The sequence below is a fragment of the Gobius niger genome, assembly GCF_951799975.1.
Source record: "Gobius niger genome assembly, chromosome: 15".
NCBI classification, from domain to species: domain Eukaryota; kingdom Metazoa; phylum Chordata; class Actinopteri; order Gobiiformes; family Gobiidae; genus Gobius; species Gobius niger.
In genome coordinates, this window is record NC_136866.1 from 12,143,845 (window position 1) to 12,161,558 (window position 17,714).

The following is a 17,714-nucleotide window of genomic DNA, read 5'->3' on the forward strand; positions in this document are numbered from 1 at the left end:
AATCCATAAAACATAACAATACTGAATCATATCTGAAACTTTTTCTACGTGTCCTGAATATTAGGTTAAGTGACACAAAATCCTGTCAGAAAAACAACCAACAAATTTGGAGACTTTTCTGGGCCATTTCTACATTTACTAACCAGTAACCAGTGTTGGTGGGAGTACTCCATAAAAGTAATCCAACTACTGTTTACAGATTATTCTTTCTAAAAGTTGTCTAGTTACTACTTTAGGTTGTAAATAACAATCAAGCCAGGCTGTTTCGGTCTAGTCATACCAGTGTTTAAATCAGTTTGACTTGCAGATGTTTCACAGTTGACAATATCTTATTTCCTGCAATCAACCGACAATGGACCACAATATTATTTGCTTTAGACGAGACGAACTCAAAATATGTTCGTATTTCCTGCCAAATTTTGTAGTCTGATGATCACATTGTTTTCAGCTGTCAAAATGTTACAAAAAGTAATTAATAGTTACTTGAAAAGTAATTTGTTGTTGTATTACATTACTGTGTTGCTTAGAAAGTAATCTAATTACAGCAATGGATTACTTAGTAATCCGTTACTCACCAACACTACTGGTAACCACATATAGGTCCCAACAAGACACTAAGGGCCCAAAAACTACATGTTAAGCTTCAAGTTCTGTGTCTCTGTGTTAGAGGTAATGACGTGAATTCCAAATACTGTCGGGAAGCCATTGTTTTCTGGCGTCCACTTTATCCATCCCTAGTTCTACTGTAAATGTCTAAGATCTTAACATTGTTGAGACATATCCGGGACGATTGAATACAAAACCACCTAAAAAAGACATAAAAGTGAGACAAAAGTTTTATTATTATAATACAAACTATAAAATATACAAGAGCTGTTCTGGACAAAGTCAATCCTGTGGTCAGAGACTCTGTTCCTCCATGAATGGGATTTCCTTTTTATAGAGAAAATGGTACATTACAGTCATTGCTCCATCTATGACAAAATTAAAACATTATGCTTTCAATGGTAATGTTAGTAAATATTTAAAAATGATTTGACCATCTTGTCCATCACTCTGCCACTTGACGGCAGAGTGATGGACAAGACATGTTTAAAGTTGTTTTAACAAGAGCTTCTGAATTGTCCATCACAACAAAAACCAACACTTAATTTTAAAGATTTCTTCAGTCAGTCTTGTGCTCATGACTCCATCATGCGGTGAATTGAAGGCGAGACAAACAACATTGTCAATGCATCGCACAAGTCACACAGAAATACTCCCAATAATAAAAGTACTTTTAGGTCTGTCTGCATGGCAAAGGGTCGAATGAAAGCTGTGTCACGGCGCCATGTGCAAACTGCTGTTTACATGAACGCTGCACCATTAAACTATAAATGTGACAGTGCTGTAAGTATTTCAATGCTTCTGAATTTGATGTTTTTGCATAATAGTTACTGTTAAAAATACCTTCCATATTTATAACTAGAAACCTAGGTGGTGCAAAACATAAAACATTTACAGCAAAAATTTTGAAATTTATTTTTAAAATCGGACATGAAAAAGTTCCTAATTTACTAATCAAATTGTGGGCATTACAATTGGACTTAACAGTGTGGTGGTGGCAAATATGAACATACTCATCCTCAAAAACAAGAATAGGCACGCATTCATTACAAAACCTAGGCCCCACTGGTGGAGTCCATCTGTACAGAGGGATCTGTGTATGAGAGAAGGCAGACACTTGCAGTCGGAAGAGGAGCCATACCTGACATAACCTTCATGTCGACATTAAGCCATGAAATGTTTGAATACCACAAAATAGTAAGCAACAACAGTGCATGTACAGTTATCACATCATGTACATTATATGCTGCTTCAGAAATGCATGCGGAGCCAGTTTTCTGAAATCACCGGCAGCACTAGAAAGTGGAAAGCCAAGATTAAGCTGCTAGCTACCACATAATGTACTCAATAATCTGCTACTGTTTACTGTATGCAATACAGTCCATGCTCTGGTCACACAGACAGCAGTATGACTTTGGAACAGTAGGTGGAGCCACAATACCCTGTGGTCTTAGTGGGACAGCATTTCCCTGGAACTGGGGAAAATGTGAAGAAGCAGAAGTGACCTAGTTGGAGAAGTTAATACAAGCTCTCAGTTCAAAACGCTGCCTTTCTTATGTAACAGTATTTACAATATAAAAACTCCATAATTTGTGTAAAGAAGCAAAAATAAAATAAATAAATAGACAGAGGTGCGTTTTAAATAGTGTGCATATGAAGACAGCTGCGGTCTGAAGAAGGCCCTCATTCAGTCTTTCAGTTTATCCGTCAGTAGCGATGGCTCTGGTGGGAGTACTGGGAGCTCTGTTGTGATGACGTATACATGCTACTCTGTGGCGGCCCCGTGCCTTGGACTGTGCTTTGGTACCCAAGTCGTGAACTAGAGTGCTGAGATGAGATAAATGTGGGGAAATAATTGGTCAGCTTATATCCAGAGTAAAAGTGCAATACTGCAGGCAGACAGATACTGTACTGGTAAAAATGTTTACAAAGTATAATAGGGGCATCAACATGCTGGACAACACGAAGAGGACAGTTATTCTATGTAGACAATGCATGTAGAAGTGAGCAGAGAAACAAGTGCTTGTGTTGTTTTCAGGCCAGTCAGGAGGCTCTTTTTTGGAAGACTGAACAACAATGTGATAAGTTATGGATCAAGGAAGTGTGTACTGTGAAGTAGAAGTGTGATAACAAGAGGACTGAAGAGAGTAGGCTGCCTAAAGCATGAACAGGTGGTGCGGCAGAACAAAGGAGAGGACTGTAGGTTTCAGTGCAAGGAGGAGGCGGACTAGTTTAGAGATAATAAAGATGTCCGACAGGTTTGAGGGACAATGGTAATGACAGATGTTGTGCATGGACCACTATGGAATGAAAGGGTACTTTGAAGAGCTGATAATGAAGACAAGTGATGAAGATTGTGACAAAGATTAGTGGCAAAAAGGTCTCTACATTTTTGGGCAAAGGTCATTTTCTGATCTGATGTATGCAGCAGTGCTCACCTGGTAGTCCGACTGCAGCACCCCTGTGCCTGAGGAGGTTCCTGACGGTCCCATGCGAGGCTTCTTGTTCGGTAGACCCTGGTCCTGTACGTGTTGCAGTGGGGCGTTGACTGCACCCCCCCCAGTGCCATTGGTCTGGGTGCCCTGGGAGGGGGCCTGCTGAGGGGGCAGCACCTGTGTCTGCGCTGTGGTCTGCTGGTGCTGGGTCTGCTGGCAAATGCACACACATTTACTTCTAGTTAAAAGTGCATATCAACATTCAATCATTCTTATTAGTAAGTTCTATGCATAAAGTAGTAGTTAGTGTTCTGTATGTTTGCCACCGTTTTTTCCATAAAGAGATATATTCTTACCTGAGCTTAGACGAGTTGATGCGTACCTGTCTGGTCTTTGTGTGTGCGCTCAGTCACGCTAAAAGACCAAAGATGTTGTTAGCATTTGGCTCTCCCAGCATATTCCTATGGACCCAAACAGGGGTGAAGTTAGAAGTGACCAAGCCCTTCCACGTTTTCCCAATTTAAATACGGTTACATGAGTTGTTACACGTGTGCCGATTTTCTAAGCGGATAAAAAGGGTACTATATTGCAAGGCGTAATAACACCTTAGGAGCACTTCGATGGACGCGCAATAATATCTTCACTTTACTGCACGGAAAACGAGGAAGAGCTTGGTCACTTCTAACCTCACCCCTGTTTGGCTCCATAGGATTACACTGGGAAAGCCAAAATGGTAACAACATCGAAGCGCACACACAGAGACCAGACAGGTACGCATCAACTGGTCTAAGCTCGGATAAGAACATATCGCAGTATGCAAAATCTGTTCCTTTAATAACTTAACTACCTTTTCGGTTTTCTCTTCTGGTTCATCTTCATTTAGAAACTCTCTCTTCGGGTAGGGAATCTGGCAGCCAGCAAACACACTGCACACACATATTTTTTTTTTGCATGACTTAGACAACAGTTATGCTTGGCAGAAAGATGCATTACTTACTCTGTGGTGGGCAGAGGCTCCTCCAGGAAGTAGGGGTCCTGCAGCGCCTGCTCCGATGTGATTCTCTTGGTAGGATCCATGGTCAACAATTTCTGCAGCTAAGGTGAAAGATTGATCCACTGAGTGAGTTGTGTCATTTTTTTATTTTATTTCTGTGCACACATGAATAAAGTTTCTAACCATTAATCAGGTGCCTCACTTTGCAGACAAACTCACCTTTGTTCTTTGCACTGTGGATTTGTTTTAATTACATGTACTTGTAATAATGATGCATCAGAAATATATAGCACTTTTCCAGATGCAATTTTGTGCATTATTCCTTCACACCATACATGGCGGTGATAAGGTACTATTGTAGCCACAGCTGCCCTGGGACTGACGCAAGTAAGTCTGTTTGTAATGTCTTTTTTCTTGCTAGTCTGCTACCTTGAAAACAGCTTTATCTATGCCATTTTGTAACACTAAATCAGTTTGTATCAGACACTCATGTAATAGCCGTCTCAAGACAAAGGATTCTTCTGTGCCAGTAGGAGCAGCTCTGAGACCTCACATACCACAGCAAAGCAAGAGAGCCCAACACATCTCCATGCAAAAACGCACCACCAGCCCCTGGTTCCCACTAGATTCTCTGCCCCAGTCAAGTACACCTTTTAGTAAACCCTTATAAAGGATTTTTAAGAGTTACTTTCTTCTGCAAGATCCAAGTTCACTGGAGGTTCATTTATACCACTTTTTCATCATACATTTATGGTTGTATTATAAACTCATAAATATGTATAATGCAGTGCTGCTGTGTATGCACCTACCAGGAGGAACACTTTACTGTCCGGTTTTACTTTATGCTTCTCCATGTATTTAATAAGGCTGCTGTTGGCATACCTGTAATGACATGGGACACATGAGAGTTAGCCACAATATGGTGTTTATATGACGATGTTAAAGCTGCAACATACGTGGTCCTCCTGAAGTCTTTCTGCAGCGTGGGGTATTCAGGCATCTTCCGGATGTCCTCCCAGTCTTTATCTGAACACAGTGCACACAACAACAACAAAATCAATAATTCAAGGCTTTGTAAATGTTTGTTGACAGAAGACTGTACTGACCCGCTGGGAAGCCCATGACACTGAAGATGCGGTCCAATTGGTCGTGATGGAAGGGGTTGCTTGTTTTGATGTCTTCTTGGCGACAGTGGAAGATTGGTTCAGACGTCAGCAACTCGGCAAATATACAGCCAATGGCCCAGATATCTGGAAGATGCCAGATGTGAGCACTCCCAAATGGAATCCCTGAGGTACACTTTTTATGTTTGAGCTCATATGGCGTGATATCATTCATCACAGTTCATTTGGATCCGAACTTAGTCTTAAAGGCCCTACACCTGAATTGTTTTTAAGTAATGGAACAAAAATGTGCTTTTGCTTTTATTTATTGTATTGTTTACTCACACATTTGTTTACTCACACATTTGTGTCTGAGTAAACAATACTCAGAAAAACACTTGACATGGGGAAAAACACTTAACATCTAATTGTAAAGCATTAGAATAAATTTTATGAACTTGAAGGCAAATTTTCTCGCAGTGACAGTGTCCCTGAAAAGTGAACCTGCAAGTTGTGAAATTTGCAAATAAACTCGTCCCTGTGCAGAATTGTAATGATACAAATATGTTAGGAATGTTAGGAATGAATTCAGACTACAACTAACGTTTGAATTTAGTGGTTTCTTCGTTCATTGTTTGTAATCAAAAAATCAAGTACAGGGCCTTTAAACTTCTGGTGAATTAATAACATACCTCCTTCACACAAATAAATAGCAATTATTTTAACAATTTTAAAGTTGAGTTTGATTATAAATGTCACTGGAGCAAGCGCTGACAAATTACAATTTCACTTATACACTTATCCCAATCAAAGTTTTATGACCAGTTGAAAAATAGCAAAAATTCACATTTTGCATGGTTGGATTTTAACAAGATTCTAAGAAAAACATCAGTATGCAGATAAGAAGTGAGACAAAAAAATATATAATTAGAAAGCTTTAATTGAACAAAACAACAATTAAAGTGCAGTCGGCACCTGTGTCTTGATGGACGACAAATCGGATCCTCCGGCTCAGTGCTGGTGACATTTTTTTGGGTCTTTCATTTGACATTTTTGTTCCATAACCCTCAGGATATTTTCAGAAATAAAAAATGGCTTTTTTACAGCGTCCAACCTCAGAGGCCCTGCTTGTGCGTTTTTTTTTACTTTGCCATCAGGTCATCATGACAGTGTGAATACCAGACAGAAAATGACACTGAATCCACATAGATTTGGCCTTTTAAATGCATGCGGACCTAAACGTTTGATCAGCTGCAGAACAGCCTTTCCAGTTTAATTGTAGTTTTTAACTAAAGCTTTACTTTTTTGTGTCTCACTCCCATTACATATATTACATATTGAAGTTGTACTTGGAACCTTGTTAAAATCCAACAATATGTTATTTTTTGCCATTTTTCAACTGGTCTTAAACTTTTGATCGGGACTGTACATGTGTAGCTTATGTTTTCAAGAAGCACATACTGTATCATGTTGGCACTCTTACCTATGGCTTTGGTATAATGCCGGGCCCCTAGCAGAAGCTCTGGGGCCCTGTACCAGAATGTTACCACCACAGGGTCCAGATCAGCCAGAGGCTTCAGGGGGGAGTTAAAAAGTCTTGCAAACCCCATGTCAGCTGTGTACAAAGGGCAGAGGTCATATGACATTAGGAAATGCTGCTATCAAAAAACAGATACAGTCCAAGGCTGTTGAGGCCGTAGCTGATAGAGGTCGAGGCAGCCAATGGCAGTCCAGTCCCTCAATTCTTTACACAGTTAAGGTTATCGCCACAGTGGTGCCTCAAGAAACGTGTGTACTAAAGTCATATGAACATGCTGCTGCTGGAAAAATTCTCAACAGCTCATTACAAAACATGTTTTTGTCAGAGGAACAGCACCGTTTAACCTTACAGTGCAACCTGAGCTTTATGAAGCAGGTGCCGCTCTCTGAAGGCAGCAGGGGGCACTGGACTTACCAATCTTCACCCTGCCTCGCTCCGGACCTTCCCCCATCACAAGGATGTTGGCAGGTTTCTAGTGAGACGCACAGAAAGATAATCAGCATTTCAGCATATGACAGAGTAAGTTATTGAGAATCCACAAAGGTTCATACATAAGTCTCGTTCTTTGGGAGATTAAATTAAAAAAGAATCAATAGAGATTGCAGAGGGATAGGTAGTGGTGGTGGTGGTGGTGCGGGGGGCTCAGGAGGCTGGGGCATGGGTGGGGGCCGGGGAAGTCAGAGTGGTGCAGAGTAAAGCATGTTGAAGCACATGTGTGTTATGTAACATTCTGCAGCAGAGACCTCAGCCAACACACGCTCATTTGTAAATGTCACAACTGCGCTTAAGATCAGAACGCTTTGCAGACGTTGTTTACTTCACACTGTTTTGTGCTATTGCTTAGGGACAAATACACTAATAGTATGAAATGATTCTTAAAAAGTGAAGATTCAAAAGGTCAAAACACTGACTGAAACATAAATGTGAGAAAACACATCAAAGCGGTGGTCAAACAGTACTTCTTACACAGAGGAGATACAGTGAAGCTGAAAGGCAGAGCACTCACCCAATCTTACAACCAAAACCAAACTGCTGCATGTACCAGACTTTCAGATACTTTGTCAGACTGCTGAACTATACCCTTTGTCAGACAAGTGGCTATGGAATGCTCAGAGTCATTTATAACAGTGTGAATATCACATGCTGACATTTTAAGAGCAAATAAAGACACAGAGCATAAGTACAAACAGCACATAGAGGAAAGTAAAGTTGGCGGATAGCTGGTTGGGACACATTGCGACATCCTCAGCCAGTTATTAGACGCCCAAGACAACAGTCAGAGAGCAGCTGACACCGCCCAGTAAACCTCTCCAATGGTCAAGAAACACTTTGAGGCTTCAAGAGCATCATCGTCAGTCTGCCCGCCCACAGAAACGCCCCACAGAGAATACATAAAATGTATTAATAAATGAATACTTCGGTTTGTTGACAGGAGCTTATGTCTGGGCAATTGTAGAGCGTTACTATGCCTCATACACACACGCAGAATTACTTATTTGTGAACTTAAGTAACACATTGTACATTACATCCATACTCCACCAACTGGGAGCGCATGAGGTCCTCATTTCAGATCTCAGGATTTTGTTTCATATTAGTATTGAATGTACTATAGTTTTACAAACAGAGGCCTAAACCTATCTATCCCATAATTCTAAATCTATTTCTACACACATCAAACACCCAAAGTGAAGTAAAACTACACATGGCATGATAGTGTGGCTCAGACTGTGGGTGTCATATTTAGGGCAGCACCACCGCACACGCACGCACACACACACACACACACACACACACACACACACACACACACACACACACACACACACACACACCAAGCGCGTTTGGGACTAATTTAACTCACACGGAAATACTTTGTAACTATTTTGTTACAGCCTTTGCTGGAACTTCAGTGTCTTGTTGTCTCTACACAAGGTACTGCAGAACTATGAGCCCTGAGACCAACACGTGTTGTAGTAGATGTGTGTAAATATCACTGGCTCCATAAAACTTAACTCCGAGTCTCTGCTCACAATGGGGTCCAGTCCACACATCACCACAGATGCTTGGTGGCAGTGGTTGCATGTGTGCTGGTGTGTGTGAGCGGGCACAGTCTCACCAGGTCTCGGTGCAGGACCCAGTTGGCGTGGAGGTAATGGATGCCGTCAAGGATTTGGTAGAGCAGTGACTTTACCATCCCCCGTGGAAGCTGCATGGGCTTCTTGTTGGCTTTAGAGGCGCGGTGAAACTTGATGATATGCTACACAAATCAAATAACAAAATGCCAATCTGTTATCAGTCCAATGTTAAGTGAACATATGGAACTGCTCCAATAAGTAAAATCCCTCGTTCAACTGATCTTTGTATAGAGCAAATGTAGGAAACAATACAAATGGTGGAGACTGTGGGATGCAGTGCAGAGCCCTCACCCAGAGATCATGCTCAGCATAGTCAAAGAGAAGCCAGACTTTTCTGTCGCTGTGAGACAGGAAGACCTTCTGCAGTGCAATCACATTTGGGTGTTTCAGTTCTCGGAGCAGCTACAAGAAAAGAAAATTGTTAAATTATTTAGAACTCATGCGGCAAAAGCTTTACATTGCTATGCCCTATAGCTCTGAAAATCTCCACTCCACTTCCACTTGTTAAGAAACATACGCACTGATATGAATAATAATAATCATGAAACGGTTTGTAACTAACCTTTTATGTGTGTTGTGGCATAAGAATAAAACAACGTAAGCAGTATTCTCAATGCATTAAATTATACCCCCCAAAAATGTTTGTTTGTAGCACCATCCCAACCTCCAAGGTCTGTGGGTCTCAAACAGGATTGTACCAATGGGCTTCTCCTAGTGATACTCAGGGGCATCTGCCTTCTTAGACGTAACAAGCTAAAACTTGTATTTGTGCATCGTTTAGTCTTCGATGGTTAAATTAATATCTTTAATTTAAACAGAAATTCCTATTAAGACTTCAAAATCTTCTCTTGAAGAAAGTTCTGACCCAAAGGGGACCCCGCTGTACATTCTGGCGGAAGAGGAAACCAGATCACTCGGAGAAAACTAGGGAGAGCATGCAAACCCCACCCCACTTGAGTTGGGAATCGATCAAAGGACCTCACCAATTGCAATAATAATCAATAGTTGCAGCCGTCCATTCGTCCATTTTGGAAAAATGAAACTAGGTCATGTGTCTGAGAATGTGCATGTCTGATGTTGGAGAATCTATTTGACCAAACTGAATGAAGATGTGAGGATGACGGTCCAACCCTTAGTTTGGTTTGCGTGCCAAATACACCACAGAAGAAGCTATCTGTGCACCGCATCATATTTCCCTTAGGCCCCAAAAGCTATGTTGGGATATTACTGTCACTATCAAGACCCTGCGGCTCAGCACATCAATGTGCGTGAATAATGGACTTCCTGTTAGGCCATCTCAGAATGCCACTTGTCCTCAGCATAGGCACGCCTCAGGGCTATGAGCTCAGTCCATTGCTGTACCATAACATTATAATACCACTCTTAGTACCCCATCCCAAACAATTATGATGCACCAATTAAGGCTATGCAATTCATCAAAATTAGGTATGTGGATGAAGCTTGTGCAGCGCGACTCTACCCAGACACACTGAAAAGGAGAGGTAAAATGGCCATTCACTCAGACTGCCCTCGGCCATTTGAAAATGGGAAAAATAAAGAACAAATGTCCTTCAAATATTTGCTATGATAGCTTAAATTAAGCTCAGTGTTGTGTCTCATAAGTCATTCTCACACCAACATATTTGTTTCAGCAGTAACACAATTAATTTCATCTTGCAGTTTCACCAGTTCAATGACAATTATGGACCAGTTTAACTGGAAGCCCAAAGCCAAAAAAAACAAAACAAAACGGAGCTCCAGGTCATAGATTTGACACACCACAGCAACTAAGCAAAATAAACAAGACATCCAATTGAGTAGGTATTGTACATTCAATTTGATTACAAATTAACATGTTAAAGGCACTTGACATCTAAATATAAGGTTCATATAAGGTTTAGAGCCTCATTGCACAAGGCAAACTGCAACTTCGGTGCCTCTAGTTCAAGTATCATGTTAACTTTTATTTTAAGTAAATGAAATATGTCGAGCCCGAAAAATTAACACTGAAATGACTGTTTTCACACCTTCATTCTCTAGCTGGGCAAAGATGTGTTTATTCTTGTTATGAAATAATACAATCTAATTAAAAATCAAGATTGATCAATATGAGAAAAAAAAATTGGGATTAATTTTCCTACTTCATTCCTCATGGTTTTCATGTTAAGGATGGGAGGTGTCAAAAGGAGCTGGACTTACAGCAATTTCTCTGCAGGCTGACATGGAGATCCCAGTCCCTTCGATCTGTTTCAGTGCATACTCCTTCTCATCTTTCCTGTAGAATTAAAATAAAGCATAATTAAATCCATGACACTGCTTAATTTCTCATTCTCATCATTATTATTATTATATGTTTGTCATTCAAGTATTTCAAAAATATTTTTTTTCCATTCCAGGAAAAAAATGTGAAATACACCCTAATTACCAATAGCGCTGAAATGCCTAAGAGTTGTTGCAAATTTTCAATCCCCCTATATTTATTCCAATGCAGCTTCCAGTCCTCTCTTGACATTTCTTTGTGGTTACCTCTATGAACAGTGTCTTTGGTTCTATTCGCTGTCTCATACCAACCATCAAAGGTAAAGTGCTTTATTTGTCATTATACAATTGTACAACAAAAGTGCATTAATGAAATGTCTGGTGCTGACCCCTGTGTGGGGGCCAACCTGACCAGCATGTTTTTGGGGGTAGGGGAAATCGGAGAACCCGGAAGGAAACCCAGAACCTTCCTGCTGTGAGGAAAGAGTGCTATCCACAAACTGTGCCACTTGTTAAAAGCCAGACATAGCAGTACAGTTTAATAGGTGGAAAGGGGCATGTTGACCCATATAAACATAAGATGCCAAGACACCAATAGAATTGATGTCATGATTGACAAAACTGTGAGTCATGGCAGTTTAGTTTGGCCATAACTGTGTGATAGAAGAGTGCTATTACTCACTTTGGTCTACACCCCACACTGTGCTACAAACTCCTTTGTAAAGTTTGTAATTTTCTGCATAACTAGGCACACTGTGTACTTCAGGAGCAGATGATCATAAGAATTGTGGTGGGTCATGCTGGAAAGGTATGTGCCACACCTGCTTTCTTAAGTCTCCTCCAACGGTAAAATATGTCACGTATTTGGGACAAAGGTGCTGTTGCCATTGAAATCTGTTAGCTAGGGCAGGGCAATTCCTCGTTTAAGTTTAATCTTGGTCAATCTCAATAATTGTTATGGGACTTTAAAACCTTGTTTTGCACACAATATTGACATTGGCAACAAAATAATATCTTGGAATGGGATGGGGGGGTCCAAAAAATTTACCCTAATCAATAGAATACCTTAAAATGATTCAAAAATGTGCGTAAATATTTGTATCATATGTTATGTTATATGTAATTGATGACGTTTTTCCACTTTTTTTTTTACTTCACCAATGGTGCTTATGGGAACACGCTGATGTTTAGCAGTCCTTCTATAACCAATACACATGGATTTCATCTTTTGTTGTGGCTTTCCATGCCTTTCTTAAAGTGTCCAATCCTTTTTTCAACTGCATTTCAAATTAAGCAATTACATAGAAAATAGCTGTGTGTTCACACTTGTTGGTTCACAGGGCTCTATGCTCAAGGCTCCATAAGTGTTGATGTGGGCCATGGTCAGATGGTGCATTCCAGAGAGGAACAAAACAAATCAGATGTCCTCAGGAAGTGAGTGACTGAGATGTTCATGTATACTTTTATTTTATTCGTAAGGGGGCGATTTAGTTTTGCAGGTTCTGGGCAAAGGGATATACATTCTGTTAAAGCTCTTCTCTTTTTGGTCACTTTACCAAACGATTATGTTTAACTCCTAAACACTGGCTGTATCTCTTATATACAAGAGCTTTTTTCCAGAAATAGTGACAATACAGCAAAAAAAAAAACTAGAATTATTAACTCAAGACAAATAATACACAAACAGATCTCAGTTAGAACAAATATTATTCTACAGCTTAGCGATTAAAAATTGTAAGTTTTTATTTTGATCAGTTAAGCCAATGATAAAAAAAATCCATGAAAATTCAATAGGAGTTAATTCGAGAATTTTTAGTGCTTAGATATAATTTTTATATCACAAAGATATGGGCCTACTTTACCGTCTTTCTTGGTACAGATTTCTGATAAATTAATAGAATAGTTCTGGGCCTAGTTCTGATGTAATGAAAGCAATATCTGGCTAAAGACTTCTGTGAACTGGGACCAAAAAAATGTTGAAGTGGCAAAGACTTTTCTGACCTGCTCTCAGAGATGTAGACTTGCAAGTTGTGAAAACTATATCAACTCCAGCCTACTTCACTATGATGAATAATTCCTGGACGATTGGGAGCCTTCACCAACATACTCCATAATACTGTAGCTTGGCAAAATGCAGTGATATACCAAAACCACAGTGTATAGTCATCATCAAAAGTCAAGCCAACAGAGTAAGGCTGTTGACCAGGTTGTGGCCAAAGGAACATACATGAAGTTTCAATCTAACAACAATAAAGCCCGCGAGCCAAAGTAATAATGTGGTGTGTGGGAATTGGCGTCACACAGGAGGACAAGTTTAAACATGCCAGTGGTAAAATGGGAGGAGCAGCAACACCGTGAGAGAACGTTCAGCAGAATCGCGGGAAACAGCGACATCAGAGCTTTTCTCGATACCTCAATTACCAATAGGTAATAAAAATGTTATAGGCGCTGTTATCGATCCCGCTATGTACAAGACACGCTCATGAAGGATGACGCTGTAGCGCGACTTTTTTTTTTTTTTTTTTTTTTTTTTTTTTTTTTTTTTTCAAATGTTTTTTTTTTTTTTTTTTTTTTTTTTTTATTATTCAAATACAAACAAAAAAGGTACAGCGTAAAGACCTCACTATGTACAGTGCACATAATACAGAATATATATATATATATATATTTAAAAGAACATGGGGCAGGTTATATAAAAATAAAAATAAAAAATAAAAAATAAAAAAATGTAAAGGGCATTTCATTCTATAAGATTGTCTATAAAAGAAGCCAGTTTTTCTGCATTTTGGGTGTTGATCAATATTAGAGATTTATAAAAAAGTTTCAGCTCATTCCTCCAATGAGTGATGTTAGGTTTTGTCTTGAAAAAACGACATTTATGTATATAATGTTTGCTTAACAAAATAATATTATTAAGACCAAAATCATAATGATTATTGCGAAAAATACCATATTTTATATCATTAATTGTTAGGTTGATAATCTGAGTTCCTTTAGAGACAATCCATTGTTGAAGGTCCAGCCAAAACCTTTGGACAACTTCACACAAACAAAAAAGATGATCTAAATCTTCTGGTTCACTTTCACAAAAGCTACAGTTTCCTACATCCATTTTAAATCTCTGTTTTAAAAAGCTACTAGTTGGATAGATCCTATTGATTATTTTAAATTGAATTTCTTTCATCTTTGGCGGGACTGGAAATTTTATATATTTACATCTGATCTTTTTTACAATCTCCTTTCCAAAGTCTTTAAGAATATAATCTCTTTTGAGAGAGCTCGTTTGACAGTTAAGTAAACAGTTTCTTATATGTTTGTTGTTACATTTGTAATTCTGAAAATCAATACCATTAATGTAAAGTTGTCTTAAGGTAGGAGTGACTTTTGAATATATTATATCCTGCTTAATCATAGCTACAAGTGATGTTGGGAGAGCTTTCACAATCTGTTTGAACTTATTCTGGGTGCATCTAATTTGAAATTTGTCACAGAAATCATTATGTTGTAAAATATTTCCTTCTTCATCCATTAAGTGGGCAATAGCCCAGACACCTTTAGAGAACCATTCTGAAATGAAAATAGACTTTCTATTCACCAATATATACCTATTATTCCACACTGGTGTATTGTGTGGTGTGAAATTGTGCTTGAATATAAGTTTCCAGTATAAAAGAACCTGTTGGTGAAAATCTGAAAGTTTTATAGGAAGCTTTTTAAGATCAAAATCACATTTTAAAAGAAATCTAATTCCGCCAACTTTTTCAAAAATCAGATTGGGAATGTAAGACCACAAGGAATTTTGATTTTGAACATAGTTTTTCAACCATCTAATTTTCAACATACCATTCATGCAATCAAAATCTATTGCATTACCACCTCCATCCTCATAACTTCTAATTAAATCCTGCTTGGCTATATAATGACATTTATTTCGCCATATGAAATCAAAATTCAGTTTGTTGATAGTTTTAACTATTTTGGGTGCTATTGGTAGGGAGTAAGCTGGGTATATTAATCTTGATAAACTGTCCATTTTAGTAAGTAATATTCTGCCAAAAATAGAAAGATCTCTTTGTAGCCACCTATTTAAGAATGATTTGCAGTTGTCTACATTATCTTTTATGTTTTGTTTTTCAGAGATCGTTTTATCTTTAGTCACCACAATACCCAAGTATTTTACTTCTTTTTTCACCTTTATGTTGTATAATGATTGCATAGATTGGTCTTTTAAGGGCAATAGTTCACATTTGTTTAAATTTAACTGAAGTCCGGAAGCTTTTGAGAAAATATTGATAGCTTGTAGTGCTATAGGAATTTGGAGCTCATTTTTAAGAAATAAAGTTGTGTCGTCAGCCAACTGACTTATAATTATTTGTTTGCCCATCAAATTCAGACCTTCTATCACACTGTTCTTAATCAAAATAGACAGAATTTCTGCAACCATTATAAACAACAAGGGGGAGCTTCCACAACCTTGCCTTATTCCTCTACAAATATTAAATCTTTTACAAGTTCCATGACCCAAAGACACACAGCTATTTATATCCAAATAGAGCATTTGTATAATATCCTTGAATTTGTCACCAAAACCAAAATAATGAAGTGTTTCTAAAATAAATTCATGTTCAACAGAGTCAAAGGCCTTATAAAAATCAAGGAAGAGTATAAAGCCATCATCATCAATTAAATTACTATAATCTAATAAATCCATGACAAGTCTGATGTTATTATGTATAACTCTTCCTTTTATAAAGCCTGACTGAGTCTCACTTATTATGTCTGCTATTCCTTTTTTGAGTCTATTTGCAATGGACCCTGAAAATATTTTATAATCTGTATTTAAAAGTGTTATCGGTCTTAAATTGTCTAATAGCCGTTTGTCTTTCCCCGGCTTTGGAATCAGAGTAATTACACCCTGTTTCATGCTGGTCATCAATTCTTTTCTAATTATACATTCTTTTAGTGCTTCAAATAATATAATTCTCAAATCTTCCCAAAAATGTTTGTAGAAATTAACTGTGAGACCATCTGATCCCGGGGATTTATTTGAAGCCATTTTCTTAAGAACTGCATCCAGTTCATCGATTTTAAGTTCAGAGTCACAGATCTTTTTAAAAGACAAATCAATCTGAGGGATTAGTGGGCAAAGATTTTGAAAGAGGTCATTACAGTCTTCTTTCATAAATTGAGAAGAATATAACTTGGAGTAAAACATGTAGACTTCATTTTCTATTATTTTAGAATCTTTCTTTTCCTCTCCGTTTACTAAAAGACTAGAGATGCAATTTTTTTGTTGTCGGCTTTTTTCTAGATTGAAAAAATAAGAGGAATTCTTTTCCCCTGACTCGATCCACTTTGCTCTCGATCTGACGAAAGCGCCATGTGCTCTGTCAAGATAATGTTGATCTAATTTGTTCTGCAATTCGACAAGTCGGCTTTTTTCTTCAGAGGTTAAATTGGTGTTGCTACAACATGTATGTATTTCTTGTAATAATTTGCTTTCCATTTCTTTATTTTTCTTGGCTAATACTTTACTAAACCGAATGCTGATTTCTCTAGTTTTGAATTTGATGAATTCCCATTTGTTAATATGACCAATAATTGTATTATCATTTTTGATTTCAGTAATTATTTCTTTAATTTTACTACAATATTCTTCATTATGCAATAAATTGGCATTAAATTTCCAAAAGCCTTTCCTATATGTTGATTTGTTTATAGGTTCTAAAACTAGTTCTATGAAACAGTGATCTGATAAAGGTGCATTTGTCATAGTTGTCTTTGTAACGTGACTTATAATATCATCAGTACCCAACCAATAATCAATCCTAGATTTACAGCTTCCATTTGGTCTAAACCATGAAAAACCTGTTATTCCCGGGTATATTTTTCTCCAAATGTCACTAATGTTATTGTCAGCCATAAAGTTATTAATTAGAGTATTATATTGGGGTCTTCCAACTCTTGCAGGCCATCTATCAAGCCACTCATTTGGAGTCATATTCCAATCCCCTCCACATAAAATATAATCTGTAGGATATCGACCTTTAAGTTCAGAACTGTAGCGCGACTTTAGCGCCTTGTTGTGGGGCTGTGGGAGCAGAGAGCGGAGGGAGGCGGGGGTGGGGGGCGTTGGTGAGTGAAAACAAAAACATAGACTCACGGTGATCGTTATAGGAACAGGCGACTGCACCGGGCTGCGCGCTCCCAAAAAGCAGCCGCAGTCCGGCTAAAGTCAGCACAAGCACGAGCTTCGGTTCTCTTACCCATCTTTGCGCTTGGCTTTATAAACGTGTCCGTAGGTGCCTCGACCCACTTTGCAACCTTCATATTCGAATAGATCTTCTACTCTTTCCCTTTCGGCGGCCAGTTTTGTTTTGAAGTCGTAATCCATTTCAACCCATAAATACGGCTTAATTTACAATAAAATAAAATATTAATTATTACATGCATTAATTTAATAATCTTGCCGTTTTATTCCCCCACCATTTCCTTGTTTGGGATTTTGGTCTGCTCCGCTTAATGTTCACTGGCTCGTTGACGTTTCTAATTGTCGCGCAAGGATCATTGGGAAATGTAGTGTTGTGTGGCAGGGTCGGAGCTTCACCAGCTGAACAGGGGATTCTGGTGAGACTACAGCG

The 17,714-nt window shown here is 38.5% G+C and overlaps 1 protein-coding gene across 1 annotated transcript; it reads right to left on the reverse strand.

The window, feature by feature from the left end:
• Nucleotides 1-1,566: 1,566 nt before the first annotated feature.
• Nucleotides 1,567-17,597, reverse strand: cdk19 (cyclin dependent kinase 19). Its single transcript, XM_079572612.1, has 13 exons — nucleotides 17,340-17,597; nucleotides 11,014-11,089; nucleotides 9,106-9,216; nucleotides 8,796-8,936; nucleotides 7,093-7,150; nucleotides 6,622-6,753; nucleotides 5,142-5,285; nucleotides 4,992-5,061; nucleotides 4,845-4,917; nucleotides 4,039-4,136; nucleotides 3,889-3,967; nucleotides 3,045-3,251; nucleotides 1,567-2,433 (listed from the first exon to the last, which is right to left on the reverse strand). The coding sequence occupies exons 1-13, from the start codon at nucleotides 17,465-17,467 to the stop codon at nucleotides 2,314-2,316; spliced, it is 1,437 nt and encodes a 478-aa protein (XP_079428738.1). The 5' UTR covers nucleotides 17,468-17,597; the 3' UTR covers nucleotides 1,567-2,313.
• Nucleotides 17,598-17,714: the final 117 nt, after the last annotated feature.

Bases quoted from the DNA above. Each gene is read 5' to 3' on its own strand.
- cdk19 (XM_079572612.1), bottom strand. From the start codon at position 17,467: ATGGATTACGACTTCAAAACAAAACTGGCCGCCGAAAGGGAAAGAGTA. The intron at 7,151-8,795 runs GTGAGACTGTGC...GCGTCTCACTAG, and splicing joins GGGTCCTGCACCGAGACCTG to AAACCTGCCAACATCCTTGT. The intron at 3,968-4,038 runs GTAAGTAATGCA...ATGTGTGTGCAG, and splicing joins GAGCCTCTGCCCACCACAGA to TGTGTTTGCTGGCTGCCAGA.